Raw genomic sequence first — 18,975 nt, forward strand, 5'->3', positions numbered from 1 at the left:
CTACGAAATCCCTGGTAAAGGAAATTACATAATCTTTTATGGGGATGGTTCCAAACTAGACACCCAGGTGTGCTTTGTGGTGTTCTCCAACCACTGCAGTGTGTATCAAGCGGAGATCCTTGCAATTAAGGAAGTGGTGAAATGGCTAAGATATAACGTCATAGCGACGATTGGAATAAATATCTTCTCAGATAGCCAGGGAGCATTTAAATACCTGTATAAGGTATTTCTGAACACAAAAACCGACCTCGACTGTCGCAGATCTCTCAACGAGATGGCTGAACAGCTCAAAATTCACCTGGTCTGGGTGCCGGGCCACAGGGATATCCCAGGGAATTGTAAAGCGGATGAGCTTGCGATACTAGGAACTACCCTACACATTCCACGAAAACTGGAATCTATGAGTATTCCTCTAGCGAGATGAAAGATAAGTTTTCAGGGCCAGGTCCGAGGGACAACGAGAGATAGATGGTCACAAAGAGGGGGCTGTGAGCATTCCAAAACAATGTGGCCTAATCTAGACTTGGAGAGGTCTACCGCTTTGCTGTCACTGGCTAGAACAGACGTCCTATTCATTGTGTCTGTCATGACTGGTTACTGTTTCTTCGGAAAACATACTGACAGACTGAAGGTTGCCAGTAACGACCCAAAATAGTTTGCATAACATTCATCCAGTGGTGGAGGGTAAAAAAAACTATTTTAAGAAAACATTTTTAAGCTAATCATTAAATTCGTAGTTTTATAGAAAATGGATTTATTCGTCAGTTAGTCAACAATACTTCATTATAAAAAATTATTTTTTTTTATTTTTTATTTTATTTTACTGGGTTATATTTCTATTTCCACATTGATTTGTTTTGTAATTTTTTATTTTAAAATCATAAAAAATAGGCAGTACCAAGAATTGATGATAATAAGGTTCGACATGTGTAGCGTTAAATATACAAAACCTCATTGGAGTTATTTGCATAATTGTGTGGTTGATGGTTTTTTCTTCACTGGAATAATGCAACAATATATCCATATGAAAAGCAAAAAAAAAAAAATGGAAAAACAATAAAACTATCCTTCTACATGTTGGCTGGCATATATATTTACTAAATAATAGACAAATATGTTTTATGGAATTATGCTTACATAACCAACAAACCACACACAAGTTGTTCAGATGAACTGTTTTGGTATTTAATTAACTCCAATTAAACAAATAAAGTTATAAAAATATTCAATTTAAGTCATACATTAATTTTTCAGCATTGTTGGGTTCTTCACAATCGAAGGAAGCCATCATCAAATCTGCAAAGAGGCAAAAGAAATGGTAGAGGAATGGAATTAGTAAATGTGGCAAGTTAATTATGTACTAATTAGGTTGAGAATAGGGTGCGGATATTTATCCGACTTATGCCACGCCTTACATAGGCCAGTGATCGGCTTGTTGTGCGCTGTAAATATTAACAAGTAAAAGCGTGCTAAGTTCGGCCGGGCCGAATCTTATATACCCTCCACCATGGATCGCATTTGTCGAGTTGTTTTCCCGGCATCTCTTCTTAGGCTAAAAAGGATATAAGAAAAGAGTTGCTCTGTTATTAGAACGATATCAAGATATGGTCCGGTTCGGACCACAATTAAATTATATGTTGGAGACCTGTGTAAAATTTCAGCCAATTCGTATAAGAATTGCGCCCATTGGGGCTCACGAAGTAAAATAGAGAGAACGATTTATATGGGATCTGTATCGGGCTATAGACCGATTCAGAACATAATAAACACGTTTGTTGATGGTCATGAGAGGATCCGTCGTACAAAATTTCAGGCATATCGGATAATAATTGCGACCTCTAGGGGTCAAGAAGTCAAGATCCCAGATCGGTTTATATGGCAGCTATATCAGGTTATGAACCGATTTGAACCTTATTTGACACAGTTGTTGAAAGTAAAAATAAAATACGTCATGCAAAATTTCAGCCAAATCGGATAGGAATTGCGCCCTCTAGAAGCTCAAGAAGTCAAATCCCCAGATCTGTTTATATGACAGCTATATCAGGTTATGGACCGATTTCAACCATACTTGGCACAGTTGTTGGGTATCATAACAAAACATGTCGTGCGAAATTCCATTCCAATCGGATAAGAATTGCGCCATCTAGAGGCTCAAGAAGTCAAGACCCAAGATCGGTTTATATGGCAGCAATATCAGATTATGAACCGATTTGAACCATACTTGGCACAGTTGTTGGATATCATAACAAAACACGTCGTGCAAAAATTCATTCCAATCGGATAAGAATTGCGTACTCTATATGCTCAAGAAGTCAAGACCCTAGATCGGTTTATATGGCAGCTATATCAAAACATGGACCGATATGGCCCATTTACAATTCCAACCGACCTACACTAATAAGAAGTATTTGTGCAAAATTTCAAGCGGCTAGCTTTACTCCTTCGGAAGTTAGCGTGCTTTCGACAGACAGACGGACGGACGGACGGATAGACGGACGGACATGGCTAGATCGACATAAAATGTCGCGACGATCAAGAATACATATACTTTATGGGGTCTCAGACGAATATTTCGAGTAGTTACAAACAGATTGACGAAATTAGTATACCCCCCATCTTATGGTGGAGGGTATAAAAAAGCAAGCTGGAAAAAAATCTAAGGTTAATTTCGAATCTTGAAAAAAATTTTACTTGCAAATGTCGCTCTAATCCTATCAGAGTGTTGCACTTTTTACATTTTCAATCGAACATGTTCATATGCGGAACTTGAAGAGTAAAAAAAAAGAAAAACTTTATTGAATATGTTTTAAATTCTAATTAACTTTTTATTTCGTTTATAGAACTGTCAAATAAATATTCTTTAAAGCTGCATTAAATTTTGTGAAACCCATTTTTTTATTTAAATTCTTTTACATATAAAACAGAAACGCGGACAAAAAAACATTTTCAAACATTCAAACAAAATTTACTTTAATGACGGCAATCAGCTTTTTTGAGGCGATTGCCAGTATATATGATATTCAGTTTACGCCGCTATTTAGGTGTCGGTGTCTATGAAATGATAGCAAATGCATAGGCAAATGCAACTTTGCCCATGAACATTCCATTAAGGAACAGGGGCAAACTTCTCCCATATCAATGAGTGCTGTCCGATTCAAGCGATTTAAGCTCAATTACAAGTAAGAAAGGGTTAAATTCGGCCTGGCCGTATCTTATATACGCTCCCCCATGGATCGCATTTGACACATTTTTTGAGTTTATAGGAGACATCAAACAAGGGTCGAATCTTGGGAACCCACCACTTTGGATCCTGCTAAAAATTTATTCAAAATAAATTTAGTTGAAGGGCATAATTTTATTCTACGTACCAAACTTCTGTCAAACCAGCAAAAATTTAAGCTTCTAGGAACCGAATAAGGATGATCGAGAGACTGGTTTACATGGGAGCCATATGAGGATATAGACGGATTTGGACCGTATTTGCCACAGTTGTTGGAAGTAGAAACAGAACACACCATGCAAAATTTCTTGCTTGTAACGACTCAAGAAGTCAAATCGAGTGATCGCTTTATATGGGAGCTATATCAAGTTATATATCGATTTGGACCGTACTTAACACAGTTGCTGGAAGTCAAATCAGAACACTATGTGCAAAATTTCAGCCAAATCGTACAAAAATTGTGGTTTCCAGGGACTTAAGAAATCAAATCGGAAGATCGGTTTATATGGGAGCTATATCAGGTTATACTGATTTGGACCGTACTTGACACAGTCGTTGGAAGTCAAATCAGAACACTATGGGCAAAATTTCAGCCAAATCGTACAATAATTGTGGCTTCTAGGGACTTAAGAAATCTAATCGGAAGATCGGTTTATATGGGAGCTATATCAGGTTATAGACTGATTTGGACCGTACTCGGCACAGTTGTTGGAAGTCATAAAAGAACATTAAGTGCAAAGTTTCAGCCAAATCGGACAAAAATGTCGGCAATGCCAGACGATTTACATCGATATTAAATATCTGTGCAAAATTTCAAGAGGCTAGCTTTACGCATTCGACCTCTATCGTGATTTCGACAGACGCACGGACATGGCTAGATCGACTAAGAACGCCGAGAGGATCAAAAATGTATGTACCTTATTGGGTCTTAGACGAATATTTCGAAGTGTTACAAACGGAATGACCAGATTAGTACACCCCCGTCCTATGGTAGTGGGTAAAGGTTGAGGGAAGAGTAGCAATCCCTTACAGAATCACTTAGGCAATTCTAGCCCATTGCGATACCACAGTAGCGATAGACCAAGGCCTCTGGTGGGAATTGAACCCACGTCCTCCTTACTGGCAATCCGAGCACGCTACTAACTTGGTTACCGAGGCGCTTTGGTACAGTGTAAGAAATGCAACATTTTTGCATTCTCTTTAGGCAATACCATTACAAACGAAAACCAGTAAGGAAAGGCAAAAGTCGGACGAAGCCGACTATATAATATCCTATCACCAGCTAAATAAAACATCCCATGCTAAATTTTGTAATGATCGGACCAAAATTATGGCTACTACAGGTTAGGTTAGGTTGAAAAGAGGGTGCAGATATAAATCCACCCCATGCCACTATGGACATACACCTAAGCCAGTAATGTTGTGCGCTCTAAAAAACTATAAAGTAAACTCTAAAAAGAAAACTTTAAATTGGGAATCCCGTGCTACTTACAAAATCCTTAATTGTTTTCAATACCACTCCCCTAATTTGGTTCGTGTCTGATATTGTGCCTCCACCTAAGCACTAATATCTGTTGGACGCGAAAGTCGGGCAATCACAAAGGAAATGCTCCAACGTCTCATCATCTTCCCCGCATGCCCTACACATGCTATCACTTGCCGCAACGATTTTACATAAGTGAGCTCGTAGTCCTATGTGTCCCGTTATGATACCAATAGCTATACTGACCTCCTTCTTGCTTCCTTTCAGTAATAGCCACGTCTTCTCACGACCTGGATCCCACCATAGGATTTTCGCTGTCCTACTGACCGTTTCGCTGTTCCACAATGTTGCATGCGCATTCGACGCTCACTCCCTTAACTCGGACTGCGTCGACCCGAAAGGCTTTGGGTTAACCAAGTATATTGACGGCAGTTCTCTGGCCTTCGCCGCCAAATCGTCTGCCCTTTCATTCCCACTTACTCGGTTATGGTACGGCACACAAACAATGGGGATTTTGCCAACCTCAGAGAAGGCGTTAATCTCCTTCTTACACTGCAAGACTGTTCGTAACCTTACCGTCCTGGTTGTTATTGCCCTTATGGCAATTTTACTATCGGCAAAGATGTTCAGACTCGACGTCCTCGCATTAGCACCACACCACCTCACGCATGCCGAGATCGCCCGGATCTCCGCCTGCAGGACCGTATTATGGTCAGGCAGTCTAAAACAGATCTCAGTCCCTAGGTTCTCAATGTAAACCCCCAGACCTACTCTATCCTCTAGCTTTGATCCATCCGTGTAACATGATCTTCCTGATGACACTACTAGGGTTCCGTCAATCCAAGACTGTGCAGCAGTGCTTCGCATTCGACTTCAAGGTTCATCTCAGGTATCCGATCGGAAACCTTTTCCCTTCCTTTCAGGTTTCCTATCGTCTCCTTGATTATACCGCGATGGTATGAGCTGCTCCCATCCTCAATCCATTCTCCCATCGCCTTATTACAACCATAAAAAGTCATATGGGATGAAAGATATATGTGGGAGCTAAATTTAATTTTAATGAAATTTTGTACACATATTGGAACCTCAAATAAAACATCTCTCCGCCCCATGCCACCATACACCTAAGCCAGTGATCGGCTTGTTGTGGGCTTCAAATACCAAAAAGTAACCCCGAAAAAGAAAACTGAAGTCAGGAATTAAGAGTTGCTCACAAAATCTCTTATTGTTTTCCATACCAAGTTGAGTCATGGCTGGCATTGCGTCCCCACTTAAGTGCCGGTGTCTGTTAGCCGCGAAAGCCGGGCAATGACATAGGAAATACTCCAACGTCCCATCATCTATCCCACATGCCCTAACTACAATACACTGTCACTTGCCGCACCGATGTTGCATAAGTGAGCTCGTCGTTAGTACTACGTTGATACCGATAGCTTTACTGACCATCTGGTTACTTTCTTTCAGTAATAGCCTCTCCTTCCCACAATCCGGGCTCCCCATACAATTTTCGTCGTCCTATCAAACGTTTCGCCATTCCATAGTGTTACATGCGCTTTCGTAGCCCATGCTCTTAACTCGGACTGCGTCGACCCGAAAGGATTTGGGTTAACCAAGTTTATGAACGGCAGTCCTCCGGCCTTCACTGCCAAATCGTCTGATTTTTCATTCCCCTTACTCCACTATGGCCCGGCACTCAAACTATGTATAGTGCGATCCTCAGAGAAAGCGTTAATCTCCTTCATACAGTCCTGGCAGCCCGATTAAAGTGACCAACATCTGAGAGTCTTCTCAATACACTTCAGACAGTTTCCAGTCCTAAGTATTTGACCATGTCTCATATCGACATCGTTCTATTGAGGAAAATTGGCCCATCAAAATGTCTCACCTTCTGCTTCATGCAGTTTTCAGCATGCAGTTTTATGCCTTCTCTGGATTAATATTTAGGGCAGTTTTCAACATGCAGTTTTCAACATGCAGTTTTCAGCCTTCTCTGGATTAATATTTAGGGCCCTTAGATCTAGCCCAGTCGTCAAAACAGCAAAAATGTTAGCTGAAACAGCAGAATGTCTGTTGAAAATGGGTCAGCAGTAACTTGTTGCAAAAACAGCAAACATTTTCTGCTGTTTTCAAATTTTGAAAAGTTAAAAGACCCTTTCTCGTTTCTGCATAGTCGATTCGGATACTCTGCCCTTAGAAATCCATCCCTAGTAAGAATCTGTAATAGGTTATTTATGGTGGCCACCCATAGGAGTGGGTGGCCACCACTGTGGCGTTCTCTATGGCCCTTTCTCCCATATGTATTCGTCATGGGACCATACGACCTCTGGGGGATGTGCTAAGCATCCTCTAGAACAGTTTAAACCCCCCCCAAGAATGTTAAAAGCTATGTTGTATTCGATAAAATTTGTTGTATAAAAATTTTGTCGATAAAAATTTTGCGTACGTGTTGGCATCAAAGGATTTCTATATTTTGTGAACAACCTTATGCAGAGCGGTCTCCACGGACCTTCCCTTGACATAGGCATGCTGTTTGTATTTGAGCAGTTCGCTAAACGTCCTTAATGTCCGTGGTAGCCACCATGTGTTCCATACCCAGTAAAACTCTTTTTATTTTTATTTTCAGTGCTGCATTAAATGTCATGATTTTAACATAGGTCTGTTGCCGAAAAAAATCTAGGTTTTTCTTCAGCCATTTCAGTGAATTATATTCTCCTTTTATTAAAGAAGTATTGAAAAAAGTGGAATATAATTCACTGAATTGACTAAAGAAAACAAGAAAAAGCTCGTTAAGTTCGGCCGGGCCGAATCTTGTATACCTTTCACCATGGATCGCATTTAACTCGTTCTTTCAATGATTTTTTTAGTCATTCCGTTTGCAACACATTGAAATATTCATTTTCGACCCTGTATGCATACTTCGGATCGTCGTAAAATTCTAAGCCGATTTGACGATGTCCGTGTGTCTGTCCGTTAGTATGTCCGTCGGTTGTAATCACTATACAGTCTGTAATAATTGAGATATTGAGTTGAAATTTTGCACAGATATGCAGGCTAAGTCCTTAAGTGGGCCGAATCGGAATTTGGAACAGATACATCTTTTTGCTGCCACACAGACCGATCTGCCGATGAAGCCCATAAAAGCTTATTAATTACCCGATTTCGCTGAAATTTGTACAAGTAAAAAGGCGTTAATTTCGGCCGGGCCGAACTTTGGATACCCACCACCTCGGGCATATATGTAAACCACCTTTCATCAAAATCCGGTGAAAATTGCATACCTTATGGTCCATAGCAGTTATATTGAAATATGTTCCGATTTGGACCAAATACTAATAAGAACAAGTCATTGTTTTATTGTGCATAACAAAATATTGGTCTTTTTAGTAGCTATTTCCGAAAATAAACGAAAAGCCTAACATAAGTCACAGTGTCCAATTTCAGTGAAATCGTGTTATAAATGCGCCTTTTATGGGGCCCAAACTTTAAATCGAGATATCGGTCTACATGGCAGCTATATCCAAATCTGGACCGATTTGGGTCAAGTTACAGAAAAATTTCGAAGAGTTTAACACAAAGCACTGTCCTAAATTTCGGCAAAATCGGACAATAAATGCCTATGGGCCTATGACCCTAAATCGGAGCTAGAAACCTATTTGGACTATACTTGGCACGGCTGTTGGAGTCCATATCAAATGTGTACATGCAAAATTTCAGACAAATCAGGTTACAATGGCGCTTTCAAATCGAAAGATCGGTTTATATAGCAGCTATCGGACCATTGTTGGCCCAGTAATTGGAAGTCAGAACAGAACACCTCATGCGAAATGGTATAAGAATTGTGCCTTCTAGAGGCTCAAGAAGTCAAATCTGTAGATCGGTTTATATGGCAGCTTTATCAGGTTAAAACCCGATTTAGACCATTGTTGGGACAGTTACTAAAAGTCAAAACAAAACACCTCCACCACCTAGAGGCTCAAGAAGTCAAGAACCGAGGTTGGTTTATATGTCAGGTTATGAACCGATTTTGACTATTCTTGACGCAGTTATTGGAAGTCAAAACAGAACACCTTATGCGATATTTCAAATCGGGTAAGACTTATGCCCTCTAAAGATTCAAGAAGTTAAATCGGGAAATTGGTTTATATGGCAGTTATACAAAAACTTGGACCGATTGGGCCCACTCACAAACCCAACCGACCTATATCAATTGGAATAAATTGTCCAAGGCTTTCAGCGCCCAGCATATATACCTTGATTATCAATTATATACCGTACACCAGTTTGTCCAGTTCTTTGCCCGGTATCTCTTTATAAGCAACAAAGGATAATTTCATGCAAAATTTCAGCCAAATCGGATAAGAATTGCGTCGTCTGGAGGCTAAATACGAAGTATTTGTGCAAAATTTCAAGCGCCTAGCTTTATTCCTTCGAAAGTTAGCGTGCATTCGACAGACGGATCGACATGACTAAATCGACTTATATGTCAAGACGATCAAGAATATGTATTTTTACCTTTTTTGCACGTGCAACGTACTAAATTTCTCAGGAAAATTCCATTAGAAACAGGGGATACTTCTCTCATGTCAATGAGAGCAGTCCGATTAAAATTTAAGATTGATGATAAGGGGAGGCCCCTAATTTCGTCATTCTGTTTGTAACTGCTCGAAATATTCTTCTGAGACCCCATAAAGTATATATATTCCTGGTCGTCATGTCATTCTAAGTCGGTCTAGAAATGTCCGTCCGTCCTTCTGTCCGTCCGTCCTTCTGTCCGTCCGTCCTTCTGTCCGTCCGTCCTTCTGTCCGTCTGTCTGTCGAAATCGCTTGAAATCTTGCACGAATACTTCTTATTAGTGTAGTTCTTATCCGATTTGGCTGAAATTTTGCATGAGGTGTTTTGTTATGATTTCTAACAACTGTGTCAAGAGTGGTTCAAATCGGTCCATAACCTGATATAGCTGCCACATAAACCGATCTTGAATCTTGACTTCTTGAACTAGAAGTGTTTTGTTATGACTTTAAACAACTGTGCCAAATACGGCTTTAATTGGTCCATATCCTAATATAGCTTAAACCTTAAACATACCTGTCAAACATGAATCGGTCTTTAGCCGGATACAGCTACCATATAAACCGATCTCTCTATTTGACTTCTTGAGCCCCTAAAGGGCGCATTTTTTAATCGAATTGGCTGAAATTTTACACAACGACTTCTACTATGGTCTCCAACATTCAAGTCAATTATGGTCCGAATTGGATGATAACTTCATATTATGGCTCCAATATCATTACAATTCTTTCCTTTTATCATATGTTTGCCCAAAAGGAATACCGGGAAAAAACTCGACGAATGCGATCCATGGTGGAGGGTATATAAGGGTCGATCCGGCCGAACTTAGTACGCTTTTACTTGTTTTTATGCCAAGATCGAAAGGCATGGCGCATAGCGACACCACTTGGCAGATAAGTTTTTTTAATTTTAAGTTTTTTTTATCAATGTATCCAGCATTAGTAAGAGAATAACCACCGGTATTCATTTTTCTAATGTTCACGCCGGGATTTGAGTCCATGTGTTCGGCGTCATAGGCGGACATTCTAACCTCTGCGGCATGATGGCCTTCAACATATTCTTTACCTTTTTGTGTACCTCCCTTTTTAGGCATATCAACGTTTACTCTGCCATATACTTAAGGGAACTTTTTTCCATCTTGAGAGGACTTATTGAAATTATAATAGCATTTGAAATCAATACCCAAGGAATTTGAAAAGGTTAATTACACTTGACATGCCGATATATGGACAGGACTTATTGTCCCCACAAAAAAAAACACAACGTTAGATGCCTACTCCATAGGAACGATGGATGTCCCATGCGCTATGATTCACATACTTTTAGGGGATTACCTTCGAAATGGCAATAAAAAATGGTAAAAAATGAAATATAATCCATTACGAATAGATAAAATCCTTGCTCAAATAAACATTACAATATTCGAGGCAAATTTCAAGAGCAATTTTCATCTCAAGTTACTTGAAGCAAACAAGGAAACCATGACGGCAATGAAGATTCGGTCTGCTGCTGTAGCCATCCATGGTGGATGCGTAAACAAACACTCGTCCAATTCCACCGACAGAGAGGCGAGGAGAGGAGAGGATGAAAGAAAGCAGGCACGGCAGCTTGTACTTTTTGTTTATGTTCTGATTGAAATGTATATCATCCACTCAACGATGACCTTGTGTGGGAAGGTCGGACGTTGCCCATCACCGTCAACGTCACCCAACATCACTCCCACTGTATAGTAGCAAGATTTATTCTGCAATCTCGTTGGATTGCTGTGTTCCTATGGTGGCGGTGAGAGAGGAGGAGTCTACGCAAATAGAAATCCCATAAAGTGGAAACTTTCGAACAGACACAAAACAATAAAAAAAATTTTTGGAGAATTACACAACTTTAGTTTTGTCTATTGAGGCGGTACTTTGCATAAGGAATCCATTGGTTGGCCACATAATAATGATGTCATGTTTTTTTATTTCCCTATTTTTCTGAAGAAATGTAAAACATGGCAATAAATCATTGTGGTATTATATCTACTTTTCATTGAGCTAACCTGGATGCTCAACAGTAGCAGGAGCTGCAGAAGCAGCGACAGTGACATGAGAAGAAAAGCCCGTAAGACAACAAACTAGAAATGTCCGGATAAATATGCGGAAGCACTATGGACATTCCGGTGATCAATGAGCATAGTATAATTTTATTTTTGTCCATTTAGAATAAAATTCCCAAAACAGGCACATAAATTATCTATAATGTATCGGAAGTTTCATAAATTCTGGTTTTTTGGGACCTAAACCAGAGGAGAAAAAACCAAAATGCTAAGGTTTAATCATCATTTAATTTAGAAGTAAAAGTGTAGACATTTTTAAAGAATAACACTATCCTTAAAACATTTGAACGCTTATCTGAAGTAGGGTCAATATTTTTGCGGATAATCCAATTTGAAGACCATCATTAGTTGCTGGCTCTACAGAAGTGGCAACACTCGAAGAAAGCACAGGTTTTGCAATTTATAGAAAGCGAGAACGGAAATCGAGACTTATGTATATTCTGCCCACAAGCCAATATATCAGCAAGATCAAGACAATGTATTGCTACGATTTACAAATATCATACGAGGGTATGAATATCGTATTTATACAAATCCTAGGTGGGAACAGTTATTGCTCGATAAGAACAGCTATGTTTTTGTTGGACAAAAGATACCTAGACCAGCCTATCTGAGATATACATGTAAAATTGCAATTTTTTGCCCATGAACATACCACTAAGGAACAGGGGCAAAGTTCTCACATATCAATGAGTGCAGTCCGATTCAAGTTTAAGCTCAATGATAAGGGGCCTCCTTTTTATAGCCGAGTCCGAACGGCGTGCCGCAGTGCGACACCACTTTGGAGGGAAGTTTTACATGGCATAGTACCTCACAAATGTTGCCAGCATTAGGAGGGGAAAACCACCGCTGAAAATTTTTTCTGATGATCTCGTCAGGATTCGAACCCAGGCGTTCAGAGTCATAGGCGGCCATGCTAACCTCTGCGCTACGGTGACCTCCAGGGATATATATAATTCTTACTGAACAACAAGTAAGAATTAGTTAGTGCTACGAAAAGTCGAACTTGGTTTTGGGCATTCACTTTTATTGAGCAGGCCAACTTTTGAAGGAGTGAAATTTTGCACAAATACTTCTTATAGGTGTAGGTCGGTTGGGATAGTAGATGGGCCAAATCGGTCCATATTTTGATATAGCTGCCATACAAACCGATCTTGGGTCTTGACTTCCTGAGCCTCTAGAGGGCGCAATTCTCGTCCGATTTGGCTGAAATTTGGCAGGTAGTTTTTTGGGTTTTTCGGTCCATATTTTGATATAGCTGCCATACAAACCGATCTTGGGTCTTGACTTCCTGAGCCTCTAGAGGGCGCAATTCTCGTCCGATTTGGCTGAAATTTGGCAGGTAGTTTTTTGGTATTACTTCAAACAACTGTGCTAAGTATGGTCAAAATCGGTTTATAACCTGATATAGCTGCCATATAAACCGATCTTGGTCTTGACTTGTTGAGCCTCTAGAGGGCGCAATTCTTGTCCAATTTGTCTAAAATTTTGCAGGTAATGTTTTGGTATCACTTCCAACAACTGTGCTAAGTATGGTCAAGATCAGTTAATAGCCTGATATAGCTGCCATATAAACCGATATTGGGTCTTGACTTCTTGAGCTTTTAAAGGGCGCAATTCTTATCCGATTTGGCTGTAATTTTGTATGAAGTTTTTTATTATGACCTTCAACAACTGTGCTGAGTTTGGTTAAAATCGGTTCATAACCTAATATAGCTGCCATATAAACCGATCTTGGGTCTTGACTTCTTAAGCTTTTAGAAGGCGCAATTTTTATCCGATTTGGCTGTAATTTTGTACGTTGTGTTTTGGCATCTCTTCCAACATTTGTGCATAGTATGGTCCAAATCGGTCCATAACCTGGTATAGGTGTCATATAAACCGATCTTGGATCTTGACTTCTTTAGCCGCTAGAGGGCGCAATTATCATCAAATTTGGCTTAAATTTTGCGTGAGGTGTTTTCATATGACTTCCAAAAACTGTGATTAGTATGGCGCAAATCGGTACATAACCTGATATAGCTGTCATATAAACCGATCTGGCATCTTGACTTCTTAAGTCTCTATAGAAAGCAATTCTCATCGGATTGAGCACAAATTTTGTACAACGGCTTCTCCCATGGCCTTCAATATATCTGTTCAATATGGTCTGAATCGATCTATAGCTTGATACAGCTCCCATATAAACCGATCTCTCGATTTTGCTTCTTGAGCCCCTACAAGGCACAACTCTTATCCGAATGAACTGAAATACTACACAATGTTCTGCATTCAATTCATTTCTGGTCCAAATCGGACTATAAGTTGATATACAACTGTGCCAAATAGGTCCAACTCGGTCTATAACCTAATAAAGCTCCCATATAAACCGGTCTCCCGATTTTACTTCTTGAGCCCATACAAGCAGTAATTTTTGTCCGATTTGGCTGAAATTGAGCAAGCCGTGTTTTGTTATGACTTTAAACAACTGCGCCAAATACGGTCCAAATCGGTGTATAACCTGATATAGCTCTCATGTCAACCGATCTCTCGATCATCCTTTTTCGATTCCTAGAAGTTTTAATTTTTGCTGGTTTGAAAGAATTTTTATTTTGTTACTATGCCTTTTTGGGCTTATTTGGTCTGAATTTATTAAATGAAAATACAATAAAAAGAATATTTATTTAATTTTTACTCGACTTTATTTTGCATAAATTTTTAGCTAAATCCATGGTGATGGGATTCCAAAATTCGGCCCGGCCGATCTTGGCACTCTTTTATTTGTTATAATTGCAACCGTCTTACACTAATAAGTAGTATTTGTGCAAAATTTCAAGAGTCTACCTATAATCCTTCGAAAGTTAGCGTGTTTTCGACAGGCAGCCGGAAGGACGGACGAACAGACGGAAGAACATGGCTAAATTGATTCAGAATGTCAAGAGGGTCAAGTATATAAATATTTTGTTGAGTCTCAGATTAATAGTTCGATTTCTTATAAACGTAATGATGAAATAAATATACCCAATCCTATAGTGGAGGGTAGTGGAAGAGCTTAACACAACTCACTCTCTCAAATTTCAGCGAAATCGGACAATAAACGAGCCTTTAATGGCCCCAAAACCTAAAACCGAGAGATCGGTCTATATGGCAGCTATATCCAACTCTTTACCGATCTGTGCCATATTGCAGAAGTATGTCAAGGGGCTTAACTTAACTCACTGTACCAAATTTTGGCCACATCGGACAATAAATGCGTCTTTTATGGACCCAAAACCTTAAATCGAGAGATCGGGTATATGACAGCCTTATCCAAATCTGAACCAATCAGAGCCAAATAAAAGAAAGATGTGGAAGGGCCTAAGACAACTCACCGTCCCAAATTTCAGCAAAATCGTATAATAATTGTGTTTTTTATGGGCCTAAGATCCTAAATCGGAGGATCGGTCTATATCCAAATCTGGACCGACAGGGCAGCTATATCCAAATCTGGACCGATCTAGACCAAATTGAAGAAGGATGTCGAGTGGCCTAACAGAACTCACCGTCCCAAATTTCAGCAAAATCGGACAATGAATGCACGTTTTATGGGACCAAAACTTTATATCGGCTGATCGGTCTCTTTGGCAGCTATATCCAAATCTAGACCGATCTGGGCCAAATTGAAGAGGGATGTCGACTGACCTAACACAACTCACTGTCCCAAATTTCAGCAAAATCGGATAATAAATGTGGCTTTTATGGGCCTTAGACCCTAAATTGGCGAATCGGTCTATATGAGGGCTATATCAAGATATAGTCCAATATAGCCCATCTTCGAACTTAACCTGCGTATGGACAAAAAAAGAATCTGTGCAAAGTTTCAGCTCAATATCCATATTTTTGAAGACTATAGCGTGTTTTCAACAGACAGACGGACGGACATGTGTAGATCGTCTTAGATTTTTACGCTGATCAAGAATATATATATTGGGTTGCCCAAAAAGTAATTGCGGATTTTTTAAAAGAAAGTAAATGCATTTTTAATAAAACTTAGAATGAACTTTAATCAAATATACTATTTTTACACTTTTTTTCTAAAGCAAGCTAAAAGTAGCAGCTGATAACTGACAGAAGAAAGAATGCAATTACAGAGTCACAAGCTGTGAAAAAATTTGTCAACGCCGACTATATGAAAAATCCGCAATTACTTTTTGGGCAACCCAATATATAGTTTATAAGATCGGAAAAAGATATTTCGATATTTCCATCCTTCGGTTGTGGGTATAAAAAAATTCGCCCCTCGAAGGAGGACACACAACAGATACCTTACACTTAAGTTTATGCAGAGAGATGGGTAATCTTAACGTTGACCATGGAAATTTGACTTGATTTGGCTAAAAAAAAGCTTGCAGGATACCTTAAGGCTCTTCTTAAGCCATACTATAGGCGGTCCCTAGTTTATATAAGAGATATATAAACCGTCATATGAACCGAATTCGCGATTTGACCTTGTGAACAATTCTTACTTTGGACTAGAAAAACTATTCGCATAAAACCACAGCTGCGGCTCGACAAGCCAAAATCATGCTCATCAGATTATTAAGTTTATGGTTCTATTAAACAGTTCAAACACATTGGTATTTGAGAAGGGCGTACTTGGAGTGTTTGAAAATAATGTTCTTCGTAAAGATATGTATATAGGTATTGTATTAACCAAGAGCTATTTGAGCAGCGTATACTGACAATTAGCCATTGTTCCTGCAATAAAGTCATATAAACATAGAGATTGAAACTTAGACTTAGTAAAGGAACATATGTTTGTCGAAATTTATTGTCAGCAATGTTGAATAGAGGGCATAACACGTGTGTTTAAAAATTGCTTACATTCTTTTAATATGACACATATTTCGTTTAAGCAACCTCAGTAGGTCGATTATAGATACAGGAAGTTGGTTTTGACCTAACAACCATGTAAATGGCTTTACTTTCAAGGGCTTGTGTGAATTTTTTATATAGTCCCATTTGGGTTATGATAATTAATTTTATCCTTGTTAACAATTTCGAACCCCCATTTTGTCATTGGCTGTTCCTGCATAAATTTGTAAGGTTTTGTGCTCAACAAGTTTTTAGCGTGGCCTTTTTTGACATTTTTTTTTTGCTGTTTTGGTTACTGGTTTTTAATCTAAAACTGTGCAAACAATGAATAACAGCGCTAGAAGCACATTTAAGCCATCATCATTGATGTTAGTGGCTTTTGTTGTGGTCGCCCGAATGTTCCACTTGAATAGGCCTTGCGGTGGGGGTGTTCGCTGCATGGGCAGACAATTAATGGATTTTGTTGCCAACAATCGGCCAACCAAAACAATTTAGAAGCACTAAAAATGCTTTGCTGGTGATTTGTTTTTCCATTTTTTTTCTAGTAGCAAGTAATGAAAAAAATAGTATTTGGTTTTAGGAATAAACAAAAAACTCACCAAACCGAAAAAAATGCAAACACTTTAATGGCTCTATGAAATTGCATGGCAAATATATTGGGCATACAAAAGACAGAATATGCTGAAGCATACATATGTACATACATGCTAAAAAGGGTTATTAAACGATGTCAATAGGTTGGTTTTATTTACCCAGGAAGCGCATTTTTTCGCTTATTTTGTATGGAGAAAAAAATATACTAAGCGGCTTGCCGTTTTACCGGCTATTTAATGCTGGTTTTTAATGGCATTGTTGGTAAACGTGTAAAATAGAAAACAATCAATCTGAATGGCAATGACTAAAATATTGGGTTGCCCAAAAAGTAATTGCGGGTTTTTTAAAAGAAAGTAAATGCATTTTTAATAAAACTTAGAATGAACTTTAATCAAATATACTTTTTTTTACACTTTTTTTCTAAAGCAAGCTAAAAGTAACAGCTGATAACTGACAGAAGGAAGAATGAAATTACAGAGTCACAAGCTGTGAAAAAATTTGTCAACGCCGACTATATGAAAAATCCGCAATTACTTTTTGGGCAACCCAATAGCAAAAAACGAGGCGTATAATTAATGATTAAATCTTCTGGAATTCAAATATTGCTTTGCTACGAATTTGATTAAAATCACAGTTATGAAGACCCTTTTGTTATACCCGCCACAATAGGATGGGGTATACTAATCTAGTCACTCCGTTTGTAACACCTCGAAATTCGAAAATCGAAAAGCTAGGACCCCATAAAGTATATATATTCTTGATCGTCCCGACATTCAGAGTCGAATTAGCCATGTCCGTCCGTCCGTCTGTCGAAATCACGATAGCTGTCAAACGCTTGAAATTTTGCACAGATACTATTGATGTAGATCGTTGGGGATCCCAACCGGGCCATATTGGTTCAGATTTGGATATAGCTCTGATATAAAATGATCTCCCGATTACACATCTTGAGCCCCTGAATACCTCAATTTTCATCCGATTTGGCTGAAATTTTGCACATAGTTCATTGTTGTGACTTCCAACAACTGTGCTTAGTGCGATTTAAATACGTCAAGAACCTGATAAAGCTCCCATATAAACCGATATCCCGATTTGTTTTAGTTTAGTTTTCTGTTACGACTTTTAACAACTGTGCCAAGTTCGGTTCAAATCGGTCAAGAACGTGATATAGCTTCCATATAAACCGATCTCCCGATTTGATTTCTCGAGCCCTTACAAGCCGCAAGTTTTGTGCCATTTGGCTGAATTTTTGCACATAGTGTTTTGTTATGACTTTCAACAACTGTGGCAAGTACGGTCCAAATCGGTCTATAACCAGATATAGCTCCCTTATTTTAGTAGAATTCGGCCCGGCCGCACTTAGCACGCTTTCAATTGATTTTTTTACACCCACCGCCGAAGGATGCGGGAATATTCATTTTGCCATTCCGTTGCCACATCGAAATATCCATTTCCGACCCTAAAAAGTATATATATTTTTGATCAGCGTAAAAATCTAAGACGATCTAGACATGTCCGTCCGTCTGTCCGTTTGTCTGTTGAAATCACGCTACAGTCTTCAAAAATAGAGATATACAGCTGAAACTTTGCACAGATTCCTTTTTTGTCCATAAGCAGGTTAAGTTCGAGGATGGGCTAAATCGGACTATGTCTTGATATAGCCCCCATATACACCGATCCGCCGATTTAGGGTCTTAGGCCAATAAAAGCCACATTTATTATCCGATTTTGCTGAAATTTGGGACATTGAGTTGTGTTAGGCCCTTCGATATCCTTCGTCAATTTGGCCCCAATCGGTTCAGATTTGGATATAGGTGCCATATAGACCGATTTCTAGATTTAAGGTCTTGGGCCCAAAAAAGGCGCATTTATTGTTCGATTTTGCCGAAATTTGGAACAGTCCCCTTCAACATTCGTCTTCAATTTGGTTTAGATTGGTCCAGATTTGGATATAGCTGCCATATTGATCGATCTCTCGATTTAAGGTTTTGGGCCCATAATTGGCGCATTTATTGTCCGATGTTGCAGAAATTTTGGACAGTGGGTTTTGTTAGGCCCTTGGCTTTTCGACATCTGTGTCGCATATCGTTCAGATCTGTCTATATTTGGATATGGCTGCCAAAAGGACCAATATTTTGTTTTACAAAATTGAACAATGACTTGTACTTATTAGACCACTC

General features: G+C 39.1%; 1 protein-coding gene across 1 annotated transcript in view; it reads right to left on the bottom strand.

Annotated features, from left to right (window-relative positions):
* Nucleotides 1-1,041: 1,041 nt before the first annotated feature.
* The window catches only part of LOC106082724 (uncharacterized), a 579,753-nt gene continuing 561,819 nt past the window's right edge, over nt 1,042-18,975 (bottom strand). The window contains exon 11 of the mRNA XM_059364686.1: nt 1,042-1,296. Within this exon, the coding sequence (XP_059220669.1) occupies nt 1,226-1,296 (71 nt within the window). The 3' untranslated portion in view covers nt 1,042-1,225. The remainder of the gene's footprint in view (nt 1,297-18,975) is intronic.

The sequence above is a fragment of the Stomoxys calcitrans genome, chromosome 3 (genome assembly GCF_963082655.1).
Source record: "Stomoxys calcitrans chromosome 3, idStoCalc2.1, whole genome shotgun sequence".
Classification (NCBI taxonomy): Eukaryota; Metazoa; Arthropoda; class Insecta; order Diptera; family Muscidae; genus Stomoxys; species Stomoxys calcitrans.